Genomic DNA, 24278 nt, shown 5'->3' on the forward strand with positions numbered 1-24278 from the left:
CTCAGTCAGACCCCTCCCCTCTCAGTCAGATCCCTCCCCTCTCAGGCAGACCCTTCCCCTCTTAGTCAGACCCCTCCCCTCTCAGTCAGATCCTCCCCTCTCAGTCAGACCCCTCCCCTCTCAGTCAGACCCCTCCCCTCTCAGTCAGACCCTTCCCCTCTCAGTCAGACCCTCCCCTCTCAGTCAGATCCCTCCCCTCTCAGTCAGACCCCTCCCCTCTTAGTCAGACCCCTCCCCTCTCAGTCAGACCCTTCCCCTCTCAGTCAGACCCTCCCCTCTCAGTCAGATTCCTCCCCTCTCAGTCAGACCCCAACCCTCTCAGTCAGATCCCTCCCCTCTCAGGCAGACCCCTCCCCTCAGTCAAATCCTCCCCTCTCAGTCAGACCCCTCCCCTCTCAGTCAGATCCCTCCCCTCTCAGGCAGACCCTTCCCCTCTTAGTCAGACCCCTCCCCTCTCAGTCAGATCCTCCCCTCTCAGTCAGACCCCTCCCCTCTCAGTCAGACCCCTCCCCTCTCAGTCAGATCCCTCCCCTCTCAGTCAGACCCTTCCCCTCTCAGTCAGACCCTTTCCTCTCAGTCAGACCCCTCCCCTCTTAGTCAGACCCCTCCCCTCTCAGGCAGACCCTCTCAGGCGGACCCTCCCCTCTCTGGCAGATGATGAGATGGCTCAGCAGATAAGGGTACTTGCTACCAAGCCTGATGACCTGAGTTCTAGGTCATCACATGATGGAAGGACCCACATGATGGAAGGCTGCAAATTGTCCTCTGCCCTCTGTATGCATGGACCCAAAATGAACAACGCACTGAAAACTGTTGATGGACGATGGGGTAGTGGTGGCACATGTCTGCAATTCCAGTTCTCTGAAGTGGAGGCAGGAGATTCCTGAGCTCAAGGCCAGCCTGCGCTGTATATCAGGACTCTCTCCAAATAAAACCGCCATCCTTGGAAGGCTGTAAGTTCAGATGGAACAATCGTGCCTCTAATTAGGAAACCCCCCCGGGGGGCGCACAGAGGGAACTCACCTAACCCTCCGTACATACATATGTGAGTACACATCACAGAGCAAGAGAGAACAGAAGGCACGGGAAAGCCCCAACGTGCACATGGAAAGGTGGGAAAAGATGACACAGAGAACTTGCAGAAGAAGCTGGTCGGAAAACTGCCTAAACCTTATCAATAAAGTCAGCTCTTCTCTTTCTAGTACATGCCAAATGAATCAAGGAGTTGGTAAGTGTTTAATATTTTAGTATTTTAAAATATAAAATACAGAGGGAATGCGATGTTTTTGTTGTAAGAATGCCATGAAAACAGAACCCAAAGCATTTCCCGGCCCCAAGGCTGTCATCTTTAAAGCACAGAGGGCTCTTAAAATAAGAAGGGAGGGGTCGGACCAAGAGGGGAGGGTCGGACCAAGAGGGGGTAGTTATCCTTGCAGTAGATAACATTAACCACCAAGCACTGGACACAAAAAGTATAAGAGGCTGGAGAGCCCAGCCCTAAAGGGGAAATTTGTGTCACACCCTTGGCAAGGCTCTGGGAGGAAGAGGGGACTGAAAGACTTCTAAGAGCCAGCAGTGTGGGGCTGGAGAGGTGGCCCAGCAGTGAAGAATGTACACTGAGGATCCGGGTAGCTCACAGCTGCCTGAAACCCCAGCTCCAGGGATCTTCGGGTGCACTCACATGCTACACTCATCCCCCACCACCTAACTAAAAACAAATTCTTAAAAAAATAAATCAAAGCAGCCAGAGGCCCTCGATAACATCAAGAAAACAGTATTTCCCAGACAGGACAGAAGAGCGTGAACCCACACAGCTGGTATGAACCAGGGCAAGCTCCAGCTGCACAGAATCCTTGGGTCAGGGGTTAGGGTGGACACAAAATCCCACTCCTAGATGAAATATTGACATTTGATAGCTTCTAGAAGAGGGAGAGTCTATTGATGTGACCTCTCATGGGATAGCCACACAGTAGGGCAGACTCAACTGTCACCGAGGCTAGTTGGGTAGCAGAAACTGGACTCACTGGAAAAACCAAACAAAACAACAAAAACCCAGAAATCTCAAAGTTAGGTGGGAGGGTGTAAATGGGAGGAGTTGGGGGCTGAATATATTCAAAATAAATCACATGAAGTTTTTAAAGAATAAAATATCACTAAAAAAGCAAGTGAAAGGGGGTTGAAAAAAATGGTTAGAGATGTGGCTCTCAACCTGTGTGTTGCAACCCCTTTGGGGATCAAACAATCTTCTCACAGGAGTCACATATAAGATATCCTGCAAACCAAATATTTATCATTCATAATAGTAGCAAAGTACAGTTAGGAAGTAGCAACGAAATAATGTTATGGTTGGGGTCCCTACAACATGAGGAACTATGTTAAAGGGTCACGGCATTGGGAAGGCTGAGATCCACTACTTAGAGGGCAGTGTTTGCTGTGTGCGGGTGAAAACCTGTGTTTGGATCCCCAGAGCTCACACAGCAAGAGCTTCCCAGTGCGCTCCTATAATGCCCACTGTGCGGCAGTGGCAGACGCACATCCCCGAGTGTCACAGGGAGCTGGGCTAGAGAATGGCAGCTCCGGATTCAGTGAGAGGCCTGACAGACAGGACACTTGATGCTGACTTCGGGACTGCACAGATTGCTGCATGGGTGAGTGCACCCCTCACGTACCCCGAGGAGGGGAAAGGTGAGGAAAGGAAGGGGTGAGAATTACATACATTGGGGGAAACCACCAAGCCAGGAGCACCAAGTAAGCAAGCAGTGGACAGCCAGTAATGACAACAGACCAGTGTGGGGGCGTGGAGACTGTCACCTCTAGAGTAGGTAGCACAGTGTCTCTGGGCTGAGTTGGAATGTAGAGAAAGCCAGCCTTGTGCTCCTTTGGTTGGGGCTTAAGTGGGCTCATTTCCATTTGGAAAGCAAACTATTTTTTCCTTTTAAAGAAAGCCTTACCCAGGGGAGCAAAGACATACACACAGCAAATCAAGAGAGTCATTGGGGATGACCCCAAATTCACTCAGTGGGTGACTGGCTAAGTACACACACACAAGGGCCTGTGGAGTGAGGATGCACCCCACAAAGCCCCAGACTAAACTCCCCAGTGCCAAGCATGAGAATCCTCTGAGCTGGTCAGAGTGGAGGTCAGTGTTCACCTCCTAGAGCTAAAGTTGCTGAGAGACTTGGAAGAATGGAGCTGGAGCTGAGTGGAAGGTCTGCCCTGAGGATTAGCCCTCAAATAGACCAAGGTGTTATGTGGGCGGCCAGGGAGAGAACAGTGAAAAGTCCTACTCAGCTACCAAGCCGGAAGCAGAAGGACAGCATGGAAAGACGTAGCTGAGGGCAGAGATGGCACTGGGACCTCGGGGTGACCAAAGCCTCCTAATCAAACTTACGGGCTGCTCAGAATGAGAAAACTCATGTCTGACACTGGGAACCTAGACAACTAACGACCTGTGGCTGGTGAGCCATAGACACTAGAAAGGAATGTACTTGTCTGTGATAATAACTTTCAACAGCATTCTAAATCCTTCCCCTTATGCTGCAAATAAGCATGGTCCTCACTCTTCATCTGAGGGGCTTCTTTCTCAGAGGTCAAGACTGTTACAGAAGCCACACTGGCAAAAGGCAGAGACCGTCTGATGTGGGGTGCCAAGTCCTAGCTGAAAAATACATTCAACCTCTACCCTAAAGATTCGAGAACACTGTAGACAGCGCGGGGGAGGGGGAGAGACTGCTGAAGCCAGTGAGCCAGGGTGCCAGCTACAACATAGTGTCTTCTATGTGAGGGACAGAGTTGTACCTATTAAATCTCAACAATATGGCCGTTCAGACAAGACCCAGTGATACCATTAGCTGACATCCTAACGTGGATGGGGGAAAAATCTCACATGGCTCCAACACTAAAGGAAGAACTATCAGCAACTTGCTGAGAGATGGAAAACCAGTCTTCTATAAGATGAGCCCCCTGATAGGTTACAGTCCTATGTGGTCAGCCAATCCATGTAAATGGACTTAGGAGGGTGTGTGTGTGTGTGTGTGTGTGTGTGTGTGTGTGTGTGTGTGTGTGTAATTGAAGAGAAGTCGAAAGGGAGTGGGAGAAACACAGGAGAGGTTGGAGGGGGAGTGCAGTGATAGAAATATATTATTCTTGTATAAAATTCTTGAGAAAGAGTTCTGTTATTTAAAGGCAGGGAATGCAGCCAGAAGGAATGGGCTGCAAACTGCATTTTGCCTGGTTGTGGCTTCTGAAACAGTCTCCATCTGCTGCAAAAGAAGCCCCTCAGGTGAGGGGGAGCGTACTTATCTGTGACATAAGGGAAAGGATTAGGATGAGCAGGAGTGAGGAGCAGGTCACAGAACTGTGAATGCAGGTTTGCGGGTGTGATGTTGGCAGGTGTGTGTCTCAGGTAGGCAGCAGGGGTTATCACTCTTCACGTGTTCCTCAGTTTGTGTTTCATGCACGTGCATGTGTCTCTAGGGAAACAAGAAGCATTGAGAAGTTGACACCTGGGCAGGAAGAGAGCTCAGTTGGGAAAGTGACAGCCACACAAGCACGAGGAGCTGAGTTCAGATCACAAGCATCCACATAAAGGGCAGTGTCCCCCAGTGGTGGGAGAACCGAGACAGCTATCTGGAGCTCACCAGCAAAGCTAACCTAGCTCAATCATTGAGTTCTAGGCTTAGTACAAGACACTGCCTCAAAAAATGAGGCACAGAGAGAATCAAGGAAGATTCTGCTCCACCTTCCCCCATGATCTCCAACTGGGAGGAGTCCCAAGTTTGCTTCAAATGATGCCATACCAGTGAGGTCCTCTTCAGTGGGAGAGGAGAGGATGAATGCTAGCCTGTGGCATGAATCATGGCTGTACGGCTGTGGTCAGCAGAATGTGGCAGGGCAAACCAGACCCCTCACACGTTGAAAGGCCTCTTTTATGCCTTTAGAAATGCCATTTAACCCACCTATTAGGCTCTTTAAAAAACTAAAATATGTTGTCACTGCAGTGATTGCGTGTGTGCTGACAGTGTGGTGAGATACAGTGTAAGCTGATCCGGTCAGCTGACTGGTATGCCCTTGCCTCGCCATGCACCATCTTTTAGAGTTTCTTTGTTTTGAGCAGGAGTGGTCTCAAGCCAGTGTGAGCTCTGTGAAAATTCAGATGGCAGCTGGGGACTTTGAAGAACAGACAGGAGTTTATACTGGATTAATCACACTTAGTGCACAATAGGAAAATTTGTTTTCCCAAATATTTTGTCTTCCTGGCGGATAATAAAGCTTTGGAAAGGACATGGGGTGAAGAACATCTTACGTAGCAGAGGCAGCCATGTAACCCAGTGCAGTTCAAGACATAACCAGTAGATGGTGCAAAGGGACCACACATTTCTGTGGCTGCAACTCAACCCCGCATCAAATCCATTCACATTCATAAGCACGAGGAAAGCTTTCCAAGCGCAGAAAAGGAAGGACGTTGTGTTGGATCTGAGCACTTCGCTGTGATAAAATTGGGAGTCTGCCATTTCATTACGAATGCACAGCTACCTGGCTGTCCTCCAGCAGACACAGCTCCCCAGCCCACCCTAACCCTGCTCATTTGAAGAGCCCTAACCAAGTGGACATCTAGAAGTTGAATTTGAAAATTCTTTTAACCTCACGTTGCCAAATGTGGTTCCATTAATTTCACCTCTGAGTCGTGATGTAAATGCTAGCGGGATCAGCCCCAAGCTAAATAACCAATAAGCCCCATTTTTCAACACACAAACACATAAAGATGTCAGCTCAAACTGTTTACTAATTAACACTTAAAAAGACACAAATTAGATATGCGTGGCTAAGAGCAATTATAATCAAGACGAATTCCTCTAGTCATTTGGGAACTGGAAAAAAAAAGCCTAATTGCTGGAACCAATGTTTTAAAAACTGAAATCATGCCAGTTAGCAAATATGTTCATTTAAAGAGTATCTCACGTGACTACACTCCTGAGGCCTGGCTACAAACTTGAGAACAAGGATAATATTTAGGGATAAAATTAAAATTTTAAGCTCTCTTAGATTTATAACTTCTTCATTAAATATGTCTGCAAACAGCAACCCATAAAAACCTGTAGCAATTAAGTGGTTAAATGAACTGCCTCCCTTGTCAATTTTAAGGGGGTGATTAATATTAGATGGCCCTCTGCTAATGAGACTCTCCTTTTTCAGCTTTCAAGTCCTCTGAAAATGGAGGCTGTCTGTTCCACCAGGAAGCAAGGTAGGCTAATGAGAGAGCCGCTAGCCACAGCCCCATGCACCTTGTGAAGGTTCTGGGTGAGCCTGTTCACACCGGAGTCTGCGGAGACGTGTTTCCCAGTGCCAATGCTCTTTCATTTCAGGGGTCATTGCTTCTGATCCAAAAGGTCTGTGTGAGGTTGGTCTGGTTGAGGTGGAGACCCATGGTGGCACAGGTAGGTGGAAGGAAACGACTGAGCCAGCCAGGGCAGGGAGGGTTGAGGAGGGAGCTGGGGAGAGAGTGGGGCACGCCCACTGTAGCTGCGACAGGGAATCCATCAGATGGAGAAATGGGAGAACTGCTTACAAGGGAAATAAAGAGCTGCGGAGACGGGGAATATTTATATGCCCATCTACTCACTCAGAGGGAAGGCGCTTCATCATGGATCGCTGTGGAATTACATTTTTCCCTCACTCCTCAATGGAGCAGCTTTTGCTGGGGCGGGGTAGGGTGGGTAGTGTGGCTTTGTGGGAACAGTAGCCCCATGCTACCTTCTCAGAGAGGCAAGAAAACAAGATAGAAGACATACCATTTCAGGCCAAAAAACTTGCTGTGACTCCTTGGTCACCTCCCATGGGAAGGGAGGACAGCAAAAATCACTCTATTGCTTCGACCCAATTGACAGGCATCCTGCTGGGGCCTCTGTGAAGATGGGCACACAGGAGTGTATGCCGAAGCTATGAGATCTGAGAATGCCAGCATTCAGGCTGAGTTACTTTGTTAATCCTGGCTTCATACATTTTCCACCACCCACATCTTGGCGTGTGCCCGAATGCTGAAGTCTCTGTGTTTTCAATGACCCCTCCCCCTGCCACAATGCTGCTTGATGGTGTTTTAAACAGCACCTTTCCTGGGTATCTTCCAATAATATAAGGGCTGTGCATGCTGCACTACCAGGAAGGGATGTGAAGGTCCCCAATAGTGTGATTCCCAATAGTGACACTCTGCTATGGGACACTGTCCTGTGAGGCCTGCACCACAGCTGGGGTTGGGGACGCCACAAAGGGACTTGTCTGAGGTCTGGGTGTGGATGAGATGAGATGATCACTGATTCCTGCTGGCTTTAACAAGTTTCAGGCTCAAAAGAATGAAGTGGGAGGGTGAGAGAGGAGGACCCCTGGGGCCATCTGCTGGCATCCTTGTCTGGTCTCCACACAGGGCCTGCACAGCCCTCTGTGAGTTCAAGACCAGCTAGAGTTATATACTGAGACCCTGATTCAAACAAACCACAGAACAACTATGGGTAGATGTGCCAACCAACACAGGTAAGACTGGGGACCTGCGTCCTGTCCATGACACCATATCACTTAGATCGACACACGGTACTTGACCACAGACATGTGCACTGCATACCTGTGTCCTGCCTATAAAAGCATCATGTCACTTATACCATCAGCACATGGTACCTGACCACAGACACACAGATTCCGCAGTGTCCCATCCATGATACTACGTCACCTCCACCATCAATACATCCAGGAGGGAACCTGTGGAACTTGGAGCTTGAGTGCTGACAGGCTGAGCGTGCTGCCAGTCAGACACACTTCCTTTGTTTCCCTGCCTACCAGGGTGAAAGCTGCACTCTTCCTTGAGTGTGTGCACTGTCCGTGCAGCACCAGGGGCCTCATGTATGTCAAGGTCGTAGTGGCGCCGGCCTTGGGCATGTGTCTTGCTGGCAGCTGGCATGAGCTGCCATTTGCCTGCCATTTTGCTTCATTTCTAACTATTCTTAGGCCAACAGGGCCAGCAGCTCCATGGCAGGCCTGCTTGGGAAGGTGAGTGGCAGACAGGGCTGAACTGTGCTTCAGAAAATCCCCATAGCTAGGTGTGGTATCAGGAGAGCATGCTCTGTGAAGTGGTTTGAATGAAAAATGGCCACCACAGGCTCCTGTATTTGAAAGCCTGGTCTCTCGTTGGTGGGGAGTTTGGGAAGGATGAGGAGGCATGGCCTTGCTGGAGGAGGTGTGTCACTGAGGGTGGGCATTGGTTTCAAAACCCAAGCAGACCTAGTCCATGAGATTATGGATCGGATGAAGCACTTGGCTACTACTCCTGTGCCTGCTAGCCTGCCACCACGCTTCCTGCTGTGATGTTCATGGGCAACCCTCAGAAACTGTAAGCCAGCCCTCCATGAAATGCTTTCTTCTGTAAGATACCTTGGTCATGGTGTTTCTTCATAGCAATACAACAACTAAGATACTTAGCCTAATGATGGATGGACAGACTGACTGGTTGCCTTCAGGGATGGACACTATTTCTTCAAGCTGTGCCCCTTAGGGGAGGTGGCAGGGAATCTTCCTAGCAGAGCACATTTGGTCCTAGTGTTATTCCTGGAGCCACCTGCTGACAGTTTAGTCAGGGCCATGGACTCTGAGTGTTCACACAATCTCAGTCCATGTTTCTTTTGCGGGGTGACTGAGCACTTTACTCCGCATTGTGGGAAAGAGCCAGGGGTGGGATCTTAGGAGATGTTCAGGTCTTTAGCCTATGCCCCAAACTCAAAGGTGGTTATCTAGGCCAGTGAGATGGCTCAGTGGGAAAAGAGGTTTGTCCCCAAATGTGAAGACCCGAATCCTATTCCCAGACCTCACATGATGGAAGAAGAGAACAGACTTAAGCAAGTTATTTTCTGACCTCCACACTATGTGTCAGGTTCCCACTGTAACAGAATGAACAAACAAACAAACAAACAAACAAACAAATAAATAAATAAATAAATAGAGGCAACCCCCTGCCTAAAGCATTTCCCTTTTTGATTTGTTTGGGGCTGTGGTTTAACAAGAGTAAACACAAACTGGGAGGAGAGCACGTTTCTAATAAGCCCTGGGCGTCTCCACCCAGGCAGCCAGGCCCCAGGGAATGAGAAAGAGAAAAACAGGATCCAGCCCTGGAGACACTTGCTTTAAGGACACCCTTCTTGGTGCGCACTTCCCACCATGCTCCCCACTTCCGTAAAGCAGTAAAGCACCGTTAGTATAATTCAGCAGTAAAAGCAGGTCTGCCTTCCTACCAAGACAACAGTGAGAAACAACCAAGACTCTGACAACCCTAATGGCATCCTTCAGCTGCAGACGTGGATGGACAGATACTGCCTGTATCTGCTGCCCCAGCCCCAGGGAGAGAGAAGACAGAAGCCAGGGATGATGGGACAGTGATGCTATGCACCCCGCAGGCTCAGGCCCTCCAAACCCAACCACCTCAGCAGAGCCCTGCCTGACAGAAAAGGCGCAGAAAAGCTAACCAGAAGGGTTGGGGTCAAGCCCAGGAGCTCCTTCCAGAGCTGTCCCCAGCAGTGTCTAAGAAGAAGACACGCCCCAACTCAGAGTGCTGAGGTGAAGAAAATACACCATAAGAACATGCTTGGCTAGGAGCCAGCCCCTGGAGTAGAGGGAGAGCCTAGACATTTGGTGTTGACATCAGATGCCACAGCCTGACAATGGGGTCTATTTACTCACTGCATCCAGAACCCAGCCAGACGGGCCTTCTAGTTCCCCCTTTTCTAGCAGCCTGGAGAGGCTCCCTTTGAGGGACTTCCAGCCACAAGATAGGAATAGGCCCTAATCTTGCCTCATACAAAAGAGGAAGAAGGTCACTTGGTCACTCAGGTGAGAACAAGACTATGCCCACAGTTAAGTGCTTAAGAACAAAATGCTGTTGTCGAGGGTCAAGGTGGCAAGGACAGAGATGGACAGGAGGAGAGGGATGCTGATGCCCCTTTCTCGAGCATCCAACCTCAGCAGTGGGTACCTGTTGCCTCCAGAGTTTTCCATCTATTCACACAGCACCGGCTGACACCTTTGAGATGGCTGCTCCCATTACCGCAGCACAGACCAGGGGTGTCTGCCTGGGTTAGGGAGCCAGGCTGCTTCAGTGTTTGTTTATGTGACCCTGCTCTATTTTGTACTCTCACTGCACCTGGAGCAGCCCACCCCCACAAAGCCTCCCTTGGTACCCATGGGCTTCATCCCTAGAGGGGGCCCACCCTACGCTGGGTTCTTGGCAAATGCTCTTCATGAGCAGATGGACTGCAGAACCGTTTTAAGGGTACAGGTGAGATTCTGCACACTAAATTTCTAGCATCGTGGCCAGCCATTTCCACTGTTGCCAGCAAACAAACAAACAAAACTGTAGGTGACAATCAGGTTTTTATGATTTACGGAGAATCAAAGACAAAGGGGGAGGTTTTCATCTTGTTTTTGCTTTGACAGGTTTAGAAATTTGTTGTACTGCATTGATTCAATTTTCCTTGATTCCAGCCATCTTTCAATAATGCAGCCTGCTTCTGCTGGCTGGGTACATACAAGAAAACCCCAAGGAACCAAGGATATTGAAATGGTTCTGCCATTTCCATCTTTGAGACAAATGTTCCTCTCTGAGGAGCTCTGGTGGCAGCATGTGACTGTGGCAGTCTTCTCTGCAGAGGATGTGCAGACTGATGCTGGCCTCTGAACAGGGACACGCCCAGCAGGGCCCCCATGAGACCAGTGGTCTCAGGTCTATCTCTTTTAATCTTTCTTTTGGACCCTGATCCTGGTGCCTTTCTTATAATGCCCAGATACCATCAGACCAGCCCGTCAAATGGGCATCTGGCTAAGTATAAGGGACCCAGGAAAGCTCTTCTGGATCATAAAGAGGTTTGGCTAAATCTCTGAGACAGTCCTGGTGGCAAGTGATGAGACAGAGAAGGCACTGTCATAGCAAGGGAGGGGTGCACACAATGTGACTCAGTGTTTTTCCCTCAGAAGAGCCCTTTCCCATCTTTTCTAGTAAAGAGCCCCGATGGACGGACAGGGACCCTAGAGGAGTGAGCAGTGTCCAGTCCAGCATACTTACCTCCTTTTCAATTTCCGCCAGAGACTTGATGGTGATTCCCAAGAGATCAAAGGGCTGCATCTGGAAATACAAACCCAGTATATTATATTTTGATGGCTGAAGAGTGAATGCCCCCTTGCTTTTATGACACTTGTGATGTCCAAGCTGTCCTACATTTTCACCCCTCCCACAGAAATGGATATTGTGGCGTCCAGTTGTTATGGGGTCCAGGGAGGAACCACAAAGACATGGAGAGCTAAGTGTTCATATCACAGACCACTTTGCCACATATCTACAGCCTGTGGGGGGTCAACTGGGGTGTGAGGAGCTGAAAATGTCTAAACCAGCAGCCACTTTGACTGCCTTCTCTATAGAACAGTGACAGGTCTAAGGAGTTCCGGGGAAGTCAGGTGGATTTCACATCTGTGTTAGTGATGGGGGAAGGAGACACCTAGCTGTCAGGTCAAAGGCAGGGAACGGGACAGTTTTGCACATTAATGGGGCTCTGTAATCCCATGGACATTGGGACATTTCTTGGCAAATACACAGGGCAAGAAGGTCAGCTGGAGGTCCAGAGAGGCCTGAAACACGTGAGCCTCCCTCCCTGTATGTGAGGCTGCAGGTTCCTTCCAGGTACACAAGCTCTGTATTTCCTAAGAGCGGCAAAAGCCCAGCTTTCTGCAGCCTCGCCAGCAAGTGAAGCCTGAGAATCGCCGGAGTTTAGACCCAAAGTGCGGTAGTGGGTGTAGGGCTAGTGTCTGCACAGGGCCACAGGAGGTCCTGCATGGGGGGAGGAGAGAGGATGTTGGGTGGTTTTGGAGTCCAAACTGGATGCCTTGTGGAACAGGATAGGTTCATCTTGTCTGTCTGTCTGTCCATCTGTCTATCCATCACCTGTCTGTCTATTCATTTAGCTATTTATAGAGAGTGTGTGAGTGTGTACATACACATGTGAAGGTGTGAGGACGATGTTTAGGAGCTGGGTCTCTTTCCACCTTGCTGAGGCAGGGTTTCTCTTGTTTCTGCCATCCTGGCTTACAGCTCCAATCTCTTAGGGGAGCTAGAATTACATATGCATGCCACAGTATCCGGCCTTTTAAAATGTGGGACCCTGGGACTGAATTCCAGTGATTGGCCTTGTGCCACAGGCCTCTTACCTACAGAGGCATCTGGACACCCCTTGGCCTTTACTTTAAAAGCTACACTTAAAAGCCTCTTAAGTGGCATAGGCGGGCCCTTCTGGTCTGGCTGCAGGGGGATTAAACAGAGAAGTGCTTGGAAGAGCTTAACACTGGGCTTGGCCTGCATCTGTGGCCTTGAGCGCTTGCTGAATTGGCAGCAACATATTTGTGAGGGCGAACTTGGGACAGGGCCACCAAATTAGACCCTGAGCTCCTGGGGCTGTGCTACCAGTAGCCACAAAACAGTTTGGCTATGCTGGAGACGCCAGGCTTAGTGGTGTGAGGATGGGGCTGCCTGCCCGCCTGGCCCAGGAGCCAGCAGAGGTCCAGCTGTTGCATCATTAGGCTCTAACTATTCCACTAAACTTTCTCAACTGGAGCTGGTGAGCAGGGCAGAGCAGCTTTTCCCAGGGAGCATGGAGGAGAGTGCCAGCGTCTCCATGGCAACACAGCCAAGTGGCTCTGCTGAAGTTCCTCAGGCTTCCTGTGTCACGTCAGGAGCATTTTTCAAGATTAAGCGCTTACCAGAAGGGTTCAGAGGAGGCCTATTATATTTCATAAAAATGGAAACGACAAAGCAGGTTGGATCGCCAGCCGGGTGGTTTTAAACTGGGTCCAAGAAAAACACTGAAGGGGTCTTTAGCTGGGCCAAAGTAGGGCTGTGGTGTTTAGTGATGCCTCAAAGCAATCTTCTGCAGGAAGGATAAAAGCCAGAAACAAGTTTAGTGACCCAGCGTGGCTCAGGCTTGCATAGTTGAGAGAGGGGTAAAGGGTGTCCTGAGGACCAGGCATCATTGCAAGGGTGTCTCCAGGAGGGGATGTAGCCCAGTACAGGGCCCTGGCTGTGGCAGGCACCTCTCATGGTCTGGCTACTGGCCTCTGCTCTTGGCTGGCTCACTCAGTCCCTTTGTCATTCAGGAGGGCTCAGGGCTCAGCCTGGGCAGAGAGCAGAGGCAGAGACATTGGCCCTCTGTGCCACAGCGGAGCATGCAAAATGTGCATAGAATGTGGGAATGACAGTCGGAATTACGGCCAGCTCCATCACCATGAAGAAAAACCAAGGCCACATGTGTTGGCATAGCACTAGGAAGGTGGAGGCACAGAGATCTCTGAGTTTGATGGCAGCCTGGCCTGTATAGTCAGTGCCAGGCCAGCCAGAGCTATGTCTAAGAAAAGTCAGTAAGCCTGGGCAGTGTGTGTTTTAATCTTAGCTCTCAGGAGGCAGAGGCAGAGGTATCTCTGTAAGGACAAGGCGGGCGTGGTGTACAAAGTTAGTTCCAGGCCAGCAGGGCTGCATTGTGAGACCTAGTCTCAAACAAACAAACAAACAAACAGCCAGACATAGCTATAAAAGCTCATGTACACAGAAGCTGAAGGATTTCAGGCTGGAGTGGGAGAAGAGGAGGGGATTGTACATAATACTTACACTTTCTGGAATGCAGGAAAACTTCTCTGAAATCATAAAAGGCACACCATCCATTGCTGCAAAAGAAGAGAGGAAGGCACTGAAGACACCGCTGCTGTCCAAGAATCTAAGATGGCAGCACAGAGAGGACCAGTGAGTATGTGGCTGGAGGCAAGTGCCACCCAGGTCAAGTGGCTGGGAGCTACAGAGTGGGACATGGTGTCCCTCACCCCCAGTGACTTCATCCAACCCAGGGATGCAGATGCCTGTGTGGAGGCTCTGCGTGCAGGCAGTCAGTCAGGGGTGGCAGGGGTGGTATGGAAGCCCTTTGTCTAGAAGTCAGCCTGATATCAAACATGGTGACAGCAGGAAGAGAGGGATGTCCTGGTGGGAGTGGGAAGTGGACAGGCACCCTGGGAGGCAGCAATTCCACGGTTCATTCTCTAGGCAAAGCCATAGATCCCCTGGGTGGTGTTGGGTGCTCCTTGGCCCCCATGGAAAGATAAGTAGTTCAGAGGTTGGATGGCCAGGCCTGCGTCCTGGCCTGGGCTTGCAGTGAGCATCTGAAGTCACATATAAAAGAAGCTCGGCTGATGGCCAGAAGGAGTGCTCTGAGTCTGAAGGGAAAGTGCCCAGGGCCTGAAGAGTGGGCGGCCCGGGGCAGACTATGACTCATGCTCACAGTTACTGGTTCCTTGTCATGGCTCCAGGGCTGAGTAAAGACTTGCCCTGTGTGCTTATTTCCACAGGACTCAAGAGAGGACGTGGAACGAGTAGCCTATGAGTGAGAGGTGCAGGGACTGGGAAGCCATTTCCTCCTGTACCACATCCCCGCCATCTACCTGCGTCTAGATCTCCACCACTAAACTGGTGGCAATACTGCCACAGAGGGGGAACATGTGATGTTGGCACTCACAGTGCTGCCTGTGAACAGAGAATTTGGTTGCCGACAGGTCTGGCCCTTAGTGTAGGGAGCTGCAGCCTGCAGTGAGAGGGTGGGTTGTGGCAGACTGTGACACTGGAATGGGCATTGTGCCTCCCTCCGAATGTTTCCTAAAATGAAGGCTTCCCTGGTATTTGAATGCTGGGGCCAGGTTTCCGGGCTGGGGAAGAAGAGAGTAGAAGCTGGAAAAAGAACGCAGGAGGAAGGGATGAGATCCAGTCTGGTGTCTGCTGGGATGGCCACACAGTGTATGCTAGGCTGTGCCCATAATGGCTGCAGAGAAGGGGCCGGCCTGCAGTGCAAGCCCTCTCTCTGCTGGCTGCTTCCCGGTGGGGTTTCCAGCCTCAACGAACACCTGCGGCAGGGGCCATCTCCCACTGCAGCTGGGCCCTACAGCCCAGAAGGCTAATGTCATATGGCATATGTGACATTTACACAGGAAGGAGGGAGAAAGTCCCAAACAGTTCCACGGGCTCACATTCCAACATTCTATCACCACCCGAGAACCTGCCGCAACAGACATAGTACCAGGAATGAAGAATCCTTGGAAAGGCGCAGGGAGGCAAGTCCCATCAAATGCAGGGAGAGGCCACACCAGCTCCTGCCACTGACCATCCAATGGGGACTCTAAGCTTCTGTTTCCCTCCACACAGCTCTTGTGTACTTTGACCTCAAATGCTTGCAGGCCTCAGGTCATTTCTGATCATTTTGAGATGGAGCCTCCCGAGGTGAAGCAGGCAGGAAGCAGTAACTTGGAAGTTAGACTTATGAGGCTTAGACATGGACGGTAGACTTTCACGTGCACGTGGATAAGGAAGCGTGCAGATTGCTGCTCCTGCCACCGTGCAGAGTGAACGGAGCCTCTTCTTACCCACCCCTACAGAGAAGTCCTCACCTGCAGCCTTATGGGAGCTCTTCGGCCTACTAGCTGACAGAGGGAAGAGTGTTTCATGTTGTAAGAAACATAAGGCTACAGGATGGTAGTGGCAGATACCCTCCTGTCTGCACTGGTGGCAGAGATGGAAGCCCCTTGTGCCCAGTCCTGACTGCAAGGAGCCATTTGGTAAAGTGACTAAGGTGGGCACTGACAATAGGAGGCTGAGCAGTCTCACACAGCTCAGATGCACCACAGGACAGATCTTAGCACATCTGGTAAAGTCAACTCCCAAGAGGAACAGCACAGGGCTCCCAACAGCACAGGACACACTGAAGCAGATGTGACTTCCAGGCCATACTAACTGACCAAATTTCATTGTAAAAAATCTAGTGTGTGTGTGTGTGTGTGTGTGTGTGTGTGTGTGTGTGTGTGTTGAGGGGCTGGAGAGATGGCTCAGTGGTTAAGAGCACTAGCTTCTCTTGCAGAGGTCACTGTTCCAGTCCCAGAACCCACATGACAGCTCATAAGTATCTTTAACTCCAGTTCTAAAGGATCAACACCCTCTTCTGGCTTCTACGAATACTGTATGTATGTGGTACGAAAGACAGGCAAGCATTCATACACAGATAAATCTTTTTAGAAAAATCTAGTAGGTGTTACTGAGGGGTTACTCAGTGGATAAAGGTACTTGCTGCACAAATGTGACAGCCTGAGTTTGAGCCCCGCAATTGCACGAAAGCAGAGAGAGGGAAATGACACCACAAAGTCGTCACCATATTCCACAAGTGGCATACATGCCCCCCTTACATATGGCACAAGCCTAGGCACTAGAGAAGCAGATTTAGCAACTGCTGTGAAGTGGGCCAGGACACCACCTGATATCTGAAAAGAAACGTATGGGATATCTAAGAGAAGTGTCAGTGGAGACCTAGTAGGAATGCTCATTAACCTGTTAGCAGTGAACTCTGATGAAGAGCTCACAATGGCTGCATTTGGGCTATACCAAAGCATGGAGTTTACCAGGGTCCATGCAGCAGCCTGTGGTTTAGGTCCAGCTGAACAGGATGAAGGGAAGACATGCATAGTAACAAGAGGAGAACTGGCTTTACTGCTGGTTGGACACATCACTGCGATTCGCCTAATGAACATGAAAGTGCTCCTCTCAAGATCATGGTACCACTTGGTCTGCTCTGAGCTTGAGAGTGACACCTGGTGCTAGCATCCTGAGAGCCTTGAAGAGATAAGACATCATGGAGCCCTAAACTAACCCCATAAGGAAATAGAGAGGCCGAGTCAGGTCTGCTGCCTCCAGGAGGTAGGAGCCTGTCCAGCAACCCAGCATAGCATTTGACATGTGGGAAACAGGCAGAGTGGGCTCCTGCCTAGATAAGAGAAGACCCGAGGTGGGCAAAGGCCCATATCTGCTAGGAAGCCACAGCTATAGGGAGCAGGGCTGTCCAGACCTATCACAGTTCAGGGGGCCTCACTGTGCTCTTTGGCAGATACACTGGGCAGAGCCAACAGGCAGAGCTGTTCACTTGCTGGGAGACTGGACAGGAATTTGCAGCATTTAGCTGTAGGAGGTAAGGCCCCTTCTGATTCTACAGCATCCATCCCTATGAGCCTTAGCTGGATGGCATTCCATATATAAAGATATTCAGAGGTTTGGTAAACATAATCCTTAAAATGATGGCACCCATTTTTATGTGATCCCCAAGACTGCTCATAAATTATCTCTGTCCTTCCTCTTCTGGGAAGCCCTGCCCCCCCCCCCCCCAGTGCCACCTCCCCACCTCTTCCTTCCCCTGTCAGGACTGGTACGTTTTCATCACCATTGTTCTAGAAAGAGAGCTGAGGAAAAGATCGCTGTCCTAGCTGCAAGGTTTTCACTGACCCTATTCAGGGCCACTAGGGTCATGCACCCCTGGAGGACATGGCTCACAGGGTCACCCCATCCTCTGATCACCAAGAGCTTCCCTCCCTGATCCTGCCTGACCTGTGCACAGTCTTGTTGCAGAATCAGAAATGACGCCAGAACAAGCATCGGCTCTTTCTCCAGGTAGGGTTCCCAGGGTGACTTTACAAAGGCAAAGAAGAGAAGAAAGGTCGAGGGCCTGCAGTCCTCCCAAGGTCTCTTCCACAGAAGAGAGGGAAGGAGGGAAACGTGTTTCTTCACAGTACAAAGTGGTAAACTTGCTCCAAATGGCTCAGTAGCCTCTATTCACCAAAGTCAGGCACCAAGTTCTGGGGCACAGTGCAGCTGGGGCTCAGGCTCACAGACTGGTCTGTGGTAGAAGGATGGGCTGGGAACTCAGAAGTGAGCTCCCTTCTTGCTCCCTTCACAGTACAGTAGATGGTGGCCATCCATGCCAGGCTACCACACCTCTGAGCCTGTCTGTAAAATGGGCATACTACAGTGGCTCATGACAACAGTCAGGGGTCTGGCTCTCTGGTATGGTGGCTCCCAGTATCTGACTAGAAACTCTGTCCCTTCAGTATATGGCTGCTGCTTTCTTCTTTTTACCTAAAGAAAAAGATGGTGGCAGTTCTAACAAATGCTGATCCATGGATTGGAGCAACAAGGAGCAGCTGAAAGTGAGGATGTGCCTCGGGCTCCGTAGCGCAATTAGCATTCTCCTAAACAAACGAGCTTCAACAGAGCTGTAATTAAGCAGGCCTGTAATTAAGTATATGCCCTTTATCATAACGATCATGCTTAAAAATGGCACGAAGCACGGAACTGTGTTATTAATGCTGTAATCCCAGACTGAAGAGCGAGTACATAGAAATCTGCATGTCAGGCCTGTCAGTGCGAGTGTTTGTAAAATACATTAAAGAAAGAAGCCCCCAAACAATGAGCTCGTTCAACTGTTCTTTTTACAACCAGGCAGCACAAGTCAAGAGGACTCTGAATGCTTACAGATCCCGAGGTTTAAACAAATAAAGCTGTAATCTGCTGTGCGCCCCAACCGCTCTGCAAAGAGGCTACAAAGCTGGTGCAAATGTCTAGGCTTTGTTTTCTCCCTTTCTTCAGCTGACCCAGATCCTGTCTTTGCTGCTGGGGGTGGGGAGAACTGCCCAATTCACAGACTGCATCTGCTTGAACATCATTCCCCCTACCAACCCACCCCAGGTCCTGCTCCTTCCCTCTGTGTGGAAACTATCTTTTCACTTTCCAAAGCAACCCCAGAGCCTCCTTTAATGCCCCATCATGCCCTGGGGCATGCCTTTTTGACATCTCCACAAGCAGAAGGGACAAGGAAGGATTTCATCTTAACATGCTTGACAGAGTCATAAAATAGAGTTGTAAGAATGTAAACTTTAAAACAAGATCCTGCTCCTAGCACTCCGGCTATTAGCTGCTAACAGTCACTGTGGCAGGAGAGCCCAGGCACCCTCAGAAGGATGGTGAACTGGAGTGAGATTTAAATGCAGTCAGAGTGGTGGGAGGCCTTTAATCCTGTTACCTGCTTGGGGCGTGGAGCTGTAAATAGCCAGTACCCCACCCCTTTCTCTCCTCTTCGGTGGTGTTTCCAAAGTCCTTTGCAGTTTGGGATGGAAAGGTGCCAACAGCCCAAAATCTCAAGGCTATTTCTCAAAACTCATTTGCAAACCAAAACACAGGGTACCCGCTTTCTGGGTGACTCACTTTGGGGATATCTTTGGAAGGTATCTTTAGCCGCCTCTGGAGCTGTCTGTTTGGTGACACTCCAATTGAGTTTACACAAGGCCAACAACTTCCTTCTAGGTCCCTAAAGCAATTTGTTTTGCCATGTTATTCATAAGCCAAAAGGAGCAATTTATCAGCCACAGCCGGAGACTCTGGAGCCCCACGCACTAGAAAGTGTGGGCGCACATGCAGGGGTGCCAGCTTGTTAGCCATGTGGCATTGGTAAGTCACTTAGCCCTGAGTCAGAGTTTCATCTGCCCCAGGATACTTAAGCCCCCTATCTGCAATGCTGGGTGGGCATGCATGAATGAACTGAACACAGCAGTCTTACCTCAGCCATTCACACAGGATTTTCATAACGCAGTGCCTAGTTTTTCGGGGAATGAGTTCATGTCACAACCTCCTGTTCCACAACTTCTATGATCAGGACAGAGGTTGATCTGTCTAAACCTTTCTTTCAATCATAAAAGAAAATGATAACATCTGGGCCCCTCTTAAGGTGCAATCCAAACACAAAGCTGATGTCCAACCAGCTTCTCAGTTGGCTAGGGGTGATAATATTATTGCTGCAGAGGAAATGGCCCTCCACAAACTCCAGGTACCCATGTTAAACCATCTGACCCATGGGCTCCAATCCAAAGGCACGGATGTAATGGCTTTTCTGGTGCGATTCACAGGGTACTCAACTGTGTCCTCCTTGGCATCTGCCCTCTCTGGAGTTACAGGTGAAGCTTGATCCGGAATTGAAATTCTGGTGCAGCCTTTACCAGGTAGGTAACAAGGCAGATGGGAGGTGACTAAAGAAAACCAAGGCCAAGTCTCCCAGCTGACAGAACTGTTGTGAAATACTCTTGAAGCTGCAGCTAGGGTTGTGCTATATCCTTCACAGGCACTAATGAAGGGCCCATATGCTCGAGAGACCTGGCACCATTAAAATACCATTTGCATTGTGGTTTTGACCTCAAGTCTGCTCCCATGGGCTTTCCTAGAGGATCATGGGAAAAATGCCATGAAAGGGAAATCTGGTCCATCATGGGTTGGAAAGGAAAAGGGTCACTATCACCTCATGAATATGCCACCTCATAAATATTCCTAAGACTTTAAATCCATGTCATAGACTGCACTAGGCTACATCCTATGTTGGGGGTGCTCACACTGTGTCTGACTGTTGGCTTTTCTCTGATAAATGAACTTCTGCTTAAAATATCTGTGTCTTGACTGAATTCATTCCTTCAAGAAGACAAGAACTAAGGATATTCCCTACCCTGAATGAATCCAGCTGTTTGATGTGTCTTGGAAAAGAGTCCAAAAAGGCTGGGAGGACTGCTCAGCGATGTGCAAGGCTCTGACTGCCACAGCAGCGCCACAGACAGAAGCAGAAACAAGAGCAGAACTATTGTAAAGAAGTCCGAGGTTAAGCTACAGGCTCCTCCCATAAATGAGAGTCCCTGGGTTCTGTTAAGCACAGGTCATCCGGACCTCGCATATACATAATCATCTCCAGATCCCATCTCAACACTAAATGTTTGACACTGTCACTTAATTGAAGGGCAATTTCTTTCCACATGCCTAGTACCACGTTCCACATCCTGAGTACTAAGAGGCCTCAGGCCTCTGCTCAGAGCAGCCCCTTCTCTAATGCAGACACCTGGTTTGGGGAGGGAGGTTCTTGGAGAGCTCTGAGAGCAGGAAGGTCACAAGGATATGTCCTACACCCAGAAGGGACTAGAAACCTGGCTGGAACAGCCAAACTCCCCCACAGGAAAGCCTTTTAACTATATAACTCTGTAATGGCTTCCCTCCAAGACAGCTTGCACTTGGCTTAAGGTGAAGACATGTCTCAGGATCATGTCCATGGGATTAACAGGGGGCCTCCATGGTCAGGAGGCCCTGGGGTCAGTGCTCATACCTGATGCTCCGAGATGGAGATTCTGAAGCCTGTGGGTGAACAGGAGACGAGGCGCGGGAGCCTGACTGTAGACAGAAAAGCAGAATCTGAGCCCAAGAGAGGCCTGTTCCTGAGTCCTCAGTGCGGGGTCTAAAATGAGGGTTTCACTGAGCTCCTTCACTGTCACCAGAGCCAAGCGTGGTGGCCACTGGACAGGCACTGCTGGGTGAGCATCACACCCAGCTTCATGCAGACAGACACCCGAGGAGGGCAGATGCACCTTCCCTCCCAGGGCCTCTCACTTTAACGCCAACACAAACTATTTTAAATTGCACTTTTTTGACTGTCTCAATAATATTAATCTGTTTTCTAATGAATCTATTCCTAAAGGCCAGCTAAGTTAAAATATACTGAAGTTCCTAGCCCCAACCCCAAGCCATGGGTCTGTAAGGGCCTTGGGCCTCTACCTGTTTTCTGTGCATTTACATGTATCTTCATGAGGAAATAAATGTGTGTGTGTGTGTGTGTATGTGTGTGTGTGTGTGTATGTGTGTGTGTGTGTGTGTATGTGTGTGTGTGTGTGTGTGTGTGTGTGTACCCACACCAGTGCATGTTCACTTAACTGTGGACTTTCCACATCAGAAGACAAAGCTCTAAACTCAGACTTTTTTTTTTTTTAACAACTTTAAACAAGCATGGGGTAGAGAACTACAGGCAGCTCCCAAGGTGCCTTGACTGTCATCCCAAATGGCTGCTAGCTGAGTCATACAAAGGTCTGTGGGCTGGAGAGACTAGGGACAGTCTTATCCTTGCAGATGGGCCATTCCCAACTATAGTCTAGCCAGGATGACCCCTGGGAGACTATCCTGGCTAGTCTTTTGTCAACTTGACACAGAGCCATCTGGGAAGAAGAACCTGCAATGCCTCCATCAGGTGGTCTGTAGGCAAGTCTATAAAAATTTCCTTTTTTATTGAAAAATAATTTTTTCATGTACCACAGAAGAGGGAAAATGGATGGGTGGAATGAAGGAGGGAGTGAGAAAGGGCCATCTCTTCATGTTGGGATGATCTGCACCTTGGAAGAAGGGCTGTTAGTCCATCCAAATGGGCTGGTTCATAGTCTTGGTGCTTTATCGAAGAGACTTTAGTTCCGGCCTTCTCCTTTTTGATTCCTCTAAAGGCAGTCTTGGAACCCTTATATATTGTCCTATTATATATATCCTAGGTGAAAGTATTCCATGGCCACTATGTGTTCTTGGAGAGTCCTGATTACTCCTGCATGTTACTGCTGCTTCCTGTAGATCTTGAAGGTCCAGATAGAATCCAAAAAATAATTTTTATACAATATATTTTGATCATGTTTTCTCCTTCTTTGTGGAGCACTTTCTTAATTGCTGATGAGAAAGGCACCAGGTCACTGTGGGTGGTGCCTTTCCTGGGTAGGTGGCCCTGGACGGTATAAGGAAGTAGGCTGAGCAAGCCAAGGGCAGCAAGCCAGTAAGCAGCACCCACCCCTCATGGCCGTTGATTCAGTTCCTGCCTTCAGGTTCCAGCCTGACTTCCTTCCATCATGTTCTGTGATATAGAAGCATAAGATGAAACAAGCCTTTTCTTCTCAAGTTGCTTAGGCGGTGGTGTTTTATTATGCCGCTATGAATCCTAAGACAGATGTTGGTATCAGGCTTGTGGGGTTTGCTGCTACAGATCTGACTGTATGTTTGGAGGGACTGAGGAGGCATTTGAACTTGGGGCTGGTAAAGTCATTAAATGTTCAGAGCTTAATGAGCTTTTGTGGGAACTTAGAGACACAGTGCAGAGTGCAGCGGGGTGGAGCCTGGCTTGTGCACTTTCAGAGGGAAATTAGGACTCTATCCATGAGTAAGAAGACCATGCAGTCCTGGTCAGCTGGGGCTCAAGAACTGGCTGTGATTAATAATAGACCAGAACCACTAAAGTGAAATCACTGCTTTGCTGGTACAATTTTAATATTGGTCATCGGAGCTGAAGAATAAGCCGTGATTGAGAAAAGAACAGCATCATTGAGGCCAAACCTCCTGGGGCTTCCTCAGCACACAGACGCTGCGGCCCAGAGGGGCCCGGGTTGCAGCTCATGTTGGCAGAAGCTTGGTCGTGTTTGCAGGTCTTCTGGGCGGTACTGGCTTTGAAGGCATGAAGAGGCCTTGAGAGCAGCCATGAGAGTCCAGGAGAGCCTAGGGGTGAAGGCTAGATCTCAGCTGCAACAGAAGTCTCAGGACTGAAGCAGTCATGAAGAGAAGTTGAGGCCTGGCACCATGTGGCAGGTGAGAGTCCTGAATTGAGCCCAGGAGAGGCTACTGGTGAAGGTCCAGCCCAGTGGCGGTGAAGCCTCCAGCATTTGGGGATGCCAGCACAATGAATGACCAGGACAACAGCAGCTGTGTAGTGGAGCCAGCCTGTGCCTGTGGGAGGAGCTATGAGTGTCGAATGGCAGAACCTGACAGGTGGACTGTCTGCATCCCATGGAATCCAGATGCTCTTAAATGAATTCCATGTACCACACACTGAGCTTTTGCTGTTACACTGCTGGTTTTGCTTTGGTATGATCATAACTGTGCCCTGGCTTTCCTATGTGAAATTTGTTAACCCTCCCCCTTTTTTTTAATGTTGCAGGAGTTAGTCTCCACAGTTAGGAGACTTTGAACTTCGAGAGAGACTTTGGCTATTTTAAAAAGACTGAATTTTTGTTTTATGTATTTTTATTAAAAACGTTATTGACATATGTCTATTGTGCATAGTAATAGGTTCCATAAAGACTCTTGTTTGTTTTCTGAGACGGTTTCTCTGTGTAACCCTGGTTGTCCTGGAACTTACTTTGTAGACTATGCTGGCTTCAAATTCAGAGATCCACCTGCCTCTGCCTCCCAAGTGCTGAGATTAAAGATGTGCACTACTACACCTAGCAAAGACTAATTTTTAAAAATCTTTGGATTTTTAATGACTGTCGGATTTTTAAAAATCAGAATGTGCTTTATTTTGTGATGTTGGTATAGAGACATTGGGGATAAACATGAAAGGAAAGGTTATGGATTAAGAGCAATGTGTTGGTTTGTCGAGTTGACAAGAGGTCAATTGTTCTAGCTACATTTTTTTTTTTGTTGTTGTTGTTTTGTCAACTTCACATGTTAGAGGTATATGTAAAGAGGAAACTCAATTGAGACCATACAGTCAGGCTGCCTGTACAAGCCTGTGTGGGCTTTTTCT

General features: G+C 49.2%; 1 protein-coding gene across 1 annotated transcript in view; it reads right to left on the reverse strand.

Annotated features, from left to right (window-relative positions):
- The window catches only part of MVB12B (multivesicular body subunit 12B), a 151214-nt gene that overhangs the window by 11301 nt on the left and 115635 nt on the right, over positions 1–24278 (reverse strand). The window contains exons 8-9 of the mRNA XM_080927013.1: positions 13682–13737; positions 11096–11155 (exon numbers count right to left, since the gene is read on the reverse strand). Of these exons, the coding sequence (XP_080783139.1) occupies positions 11096–11155; positions 13682–13737 (116 nt within the window). The remainder of the gene's footprint in view (positions 1–11095; positions 11156–13681; positions 13738–24278) is intronic.

The sequence above is a fragment of the Micromys minutus genome, assembly GCF_963924665.1.
Source record: "Micromys minutus genome assembly, chromosome: 13".
In the NCBI taxonomy this organism is placed as follows: domain Eukaryota; kingdom Metazoa; phylum Chordata; class Mammalia; order Rodentia; family Muridae; genus Micromys; species Micromys minutus.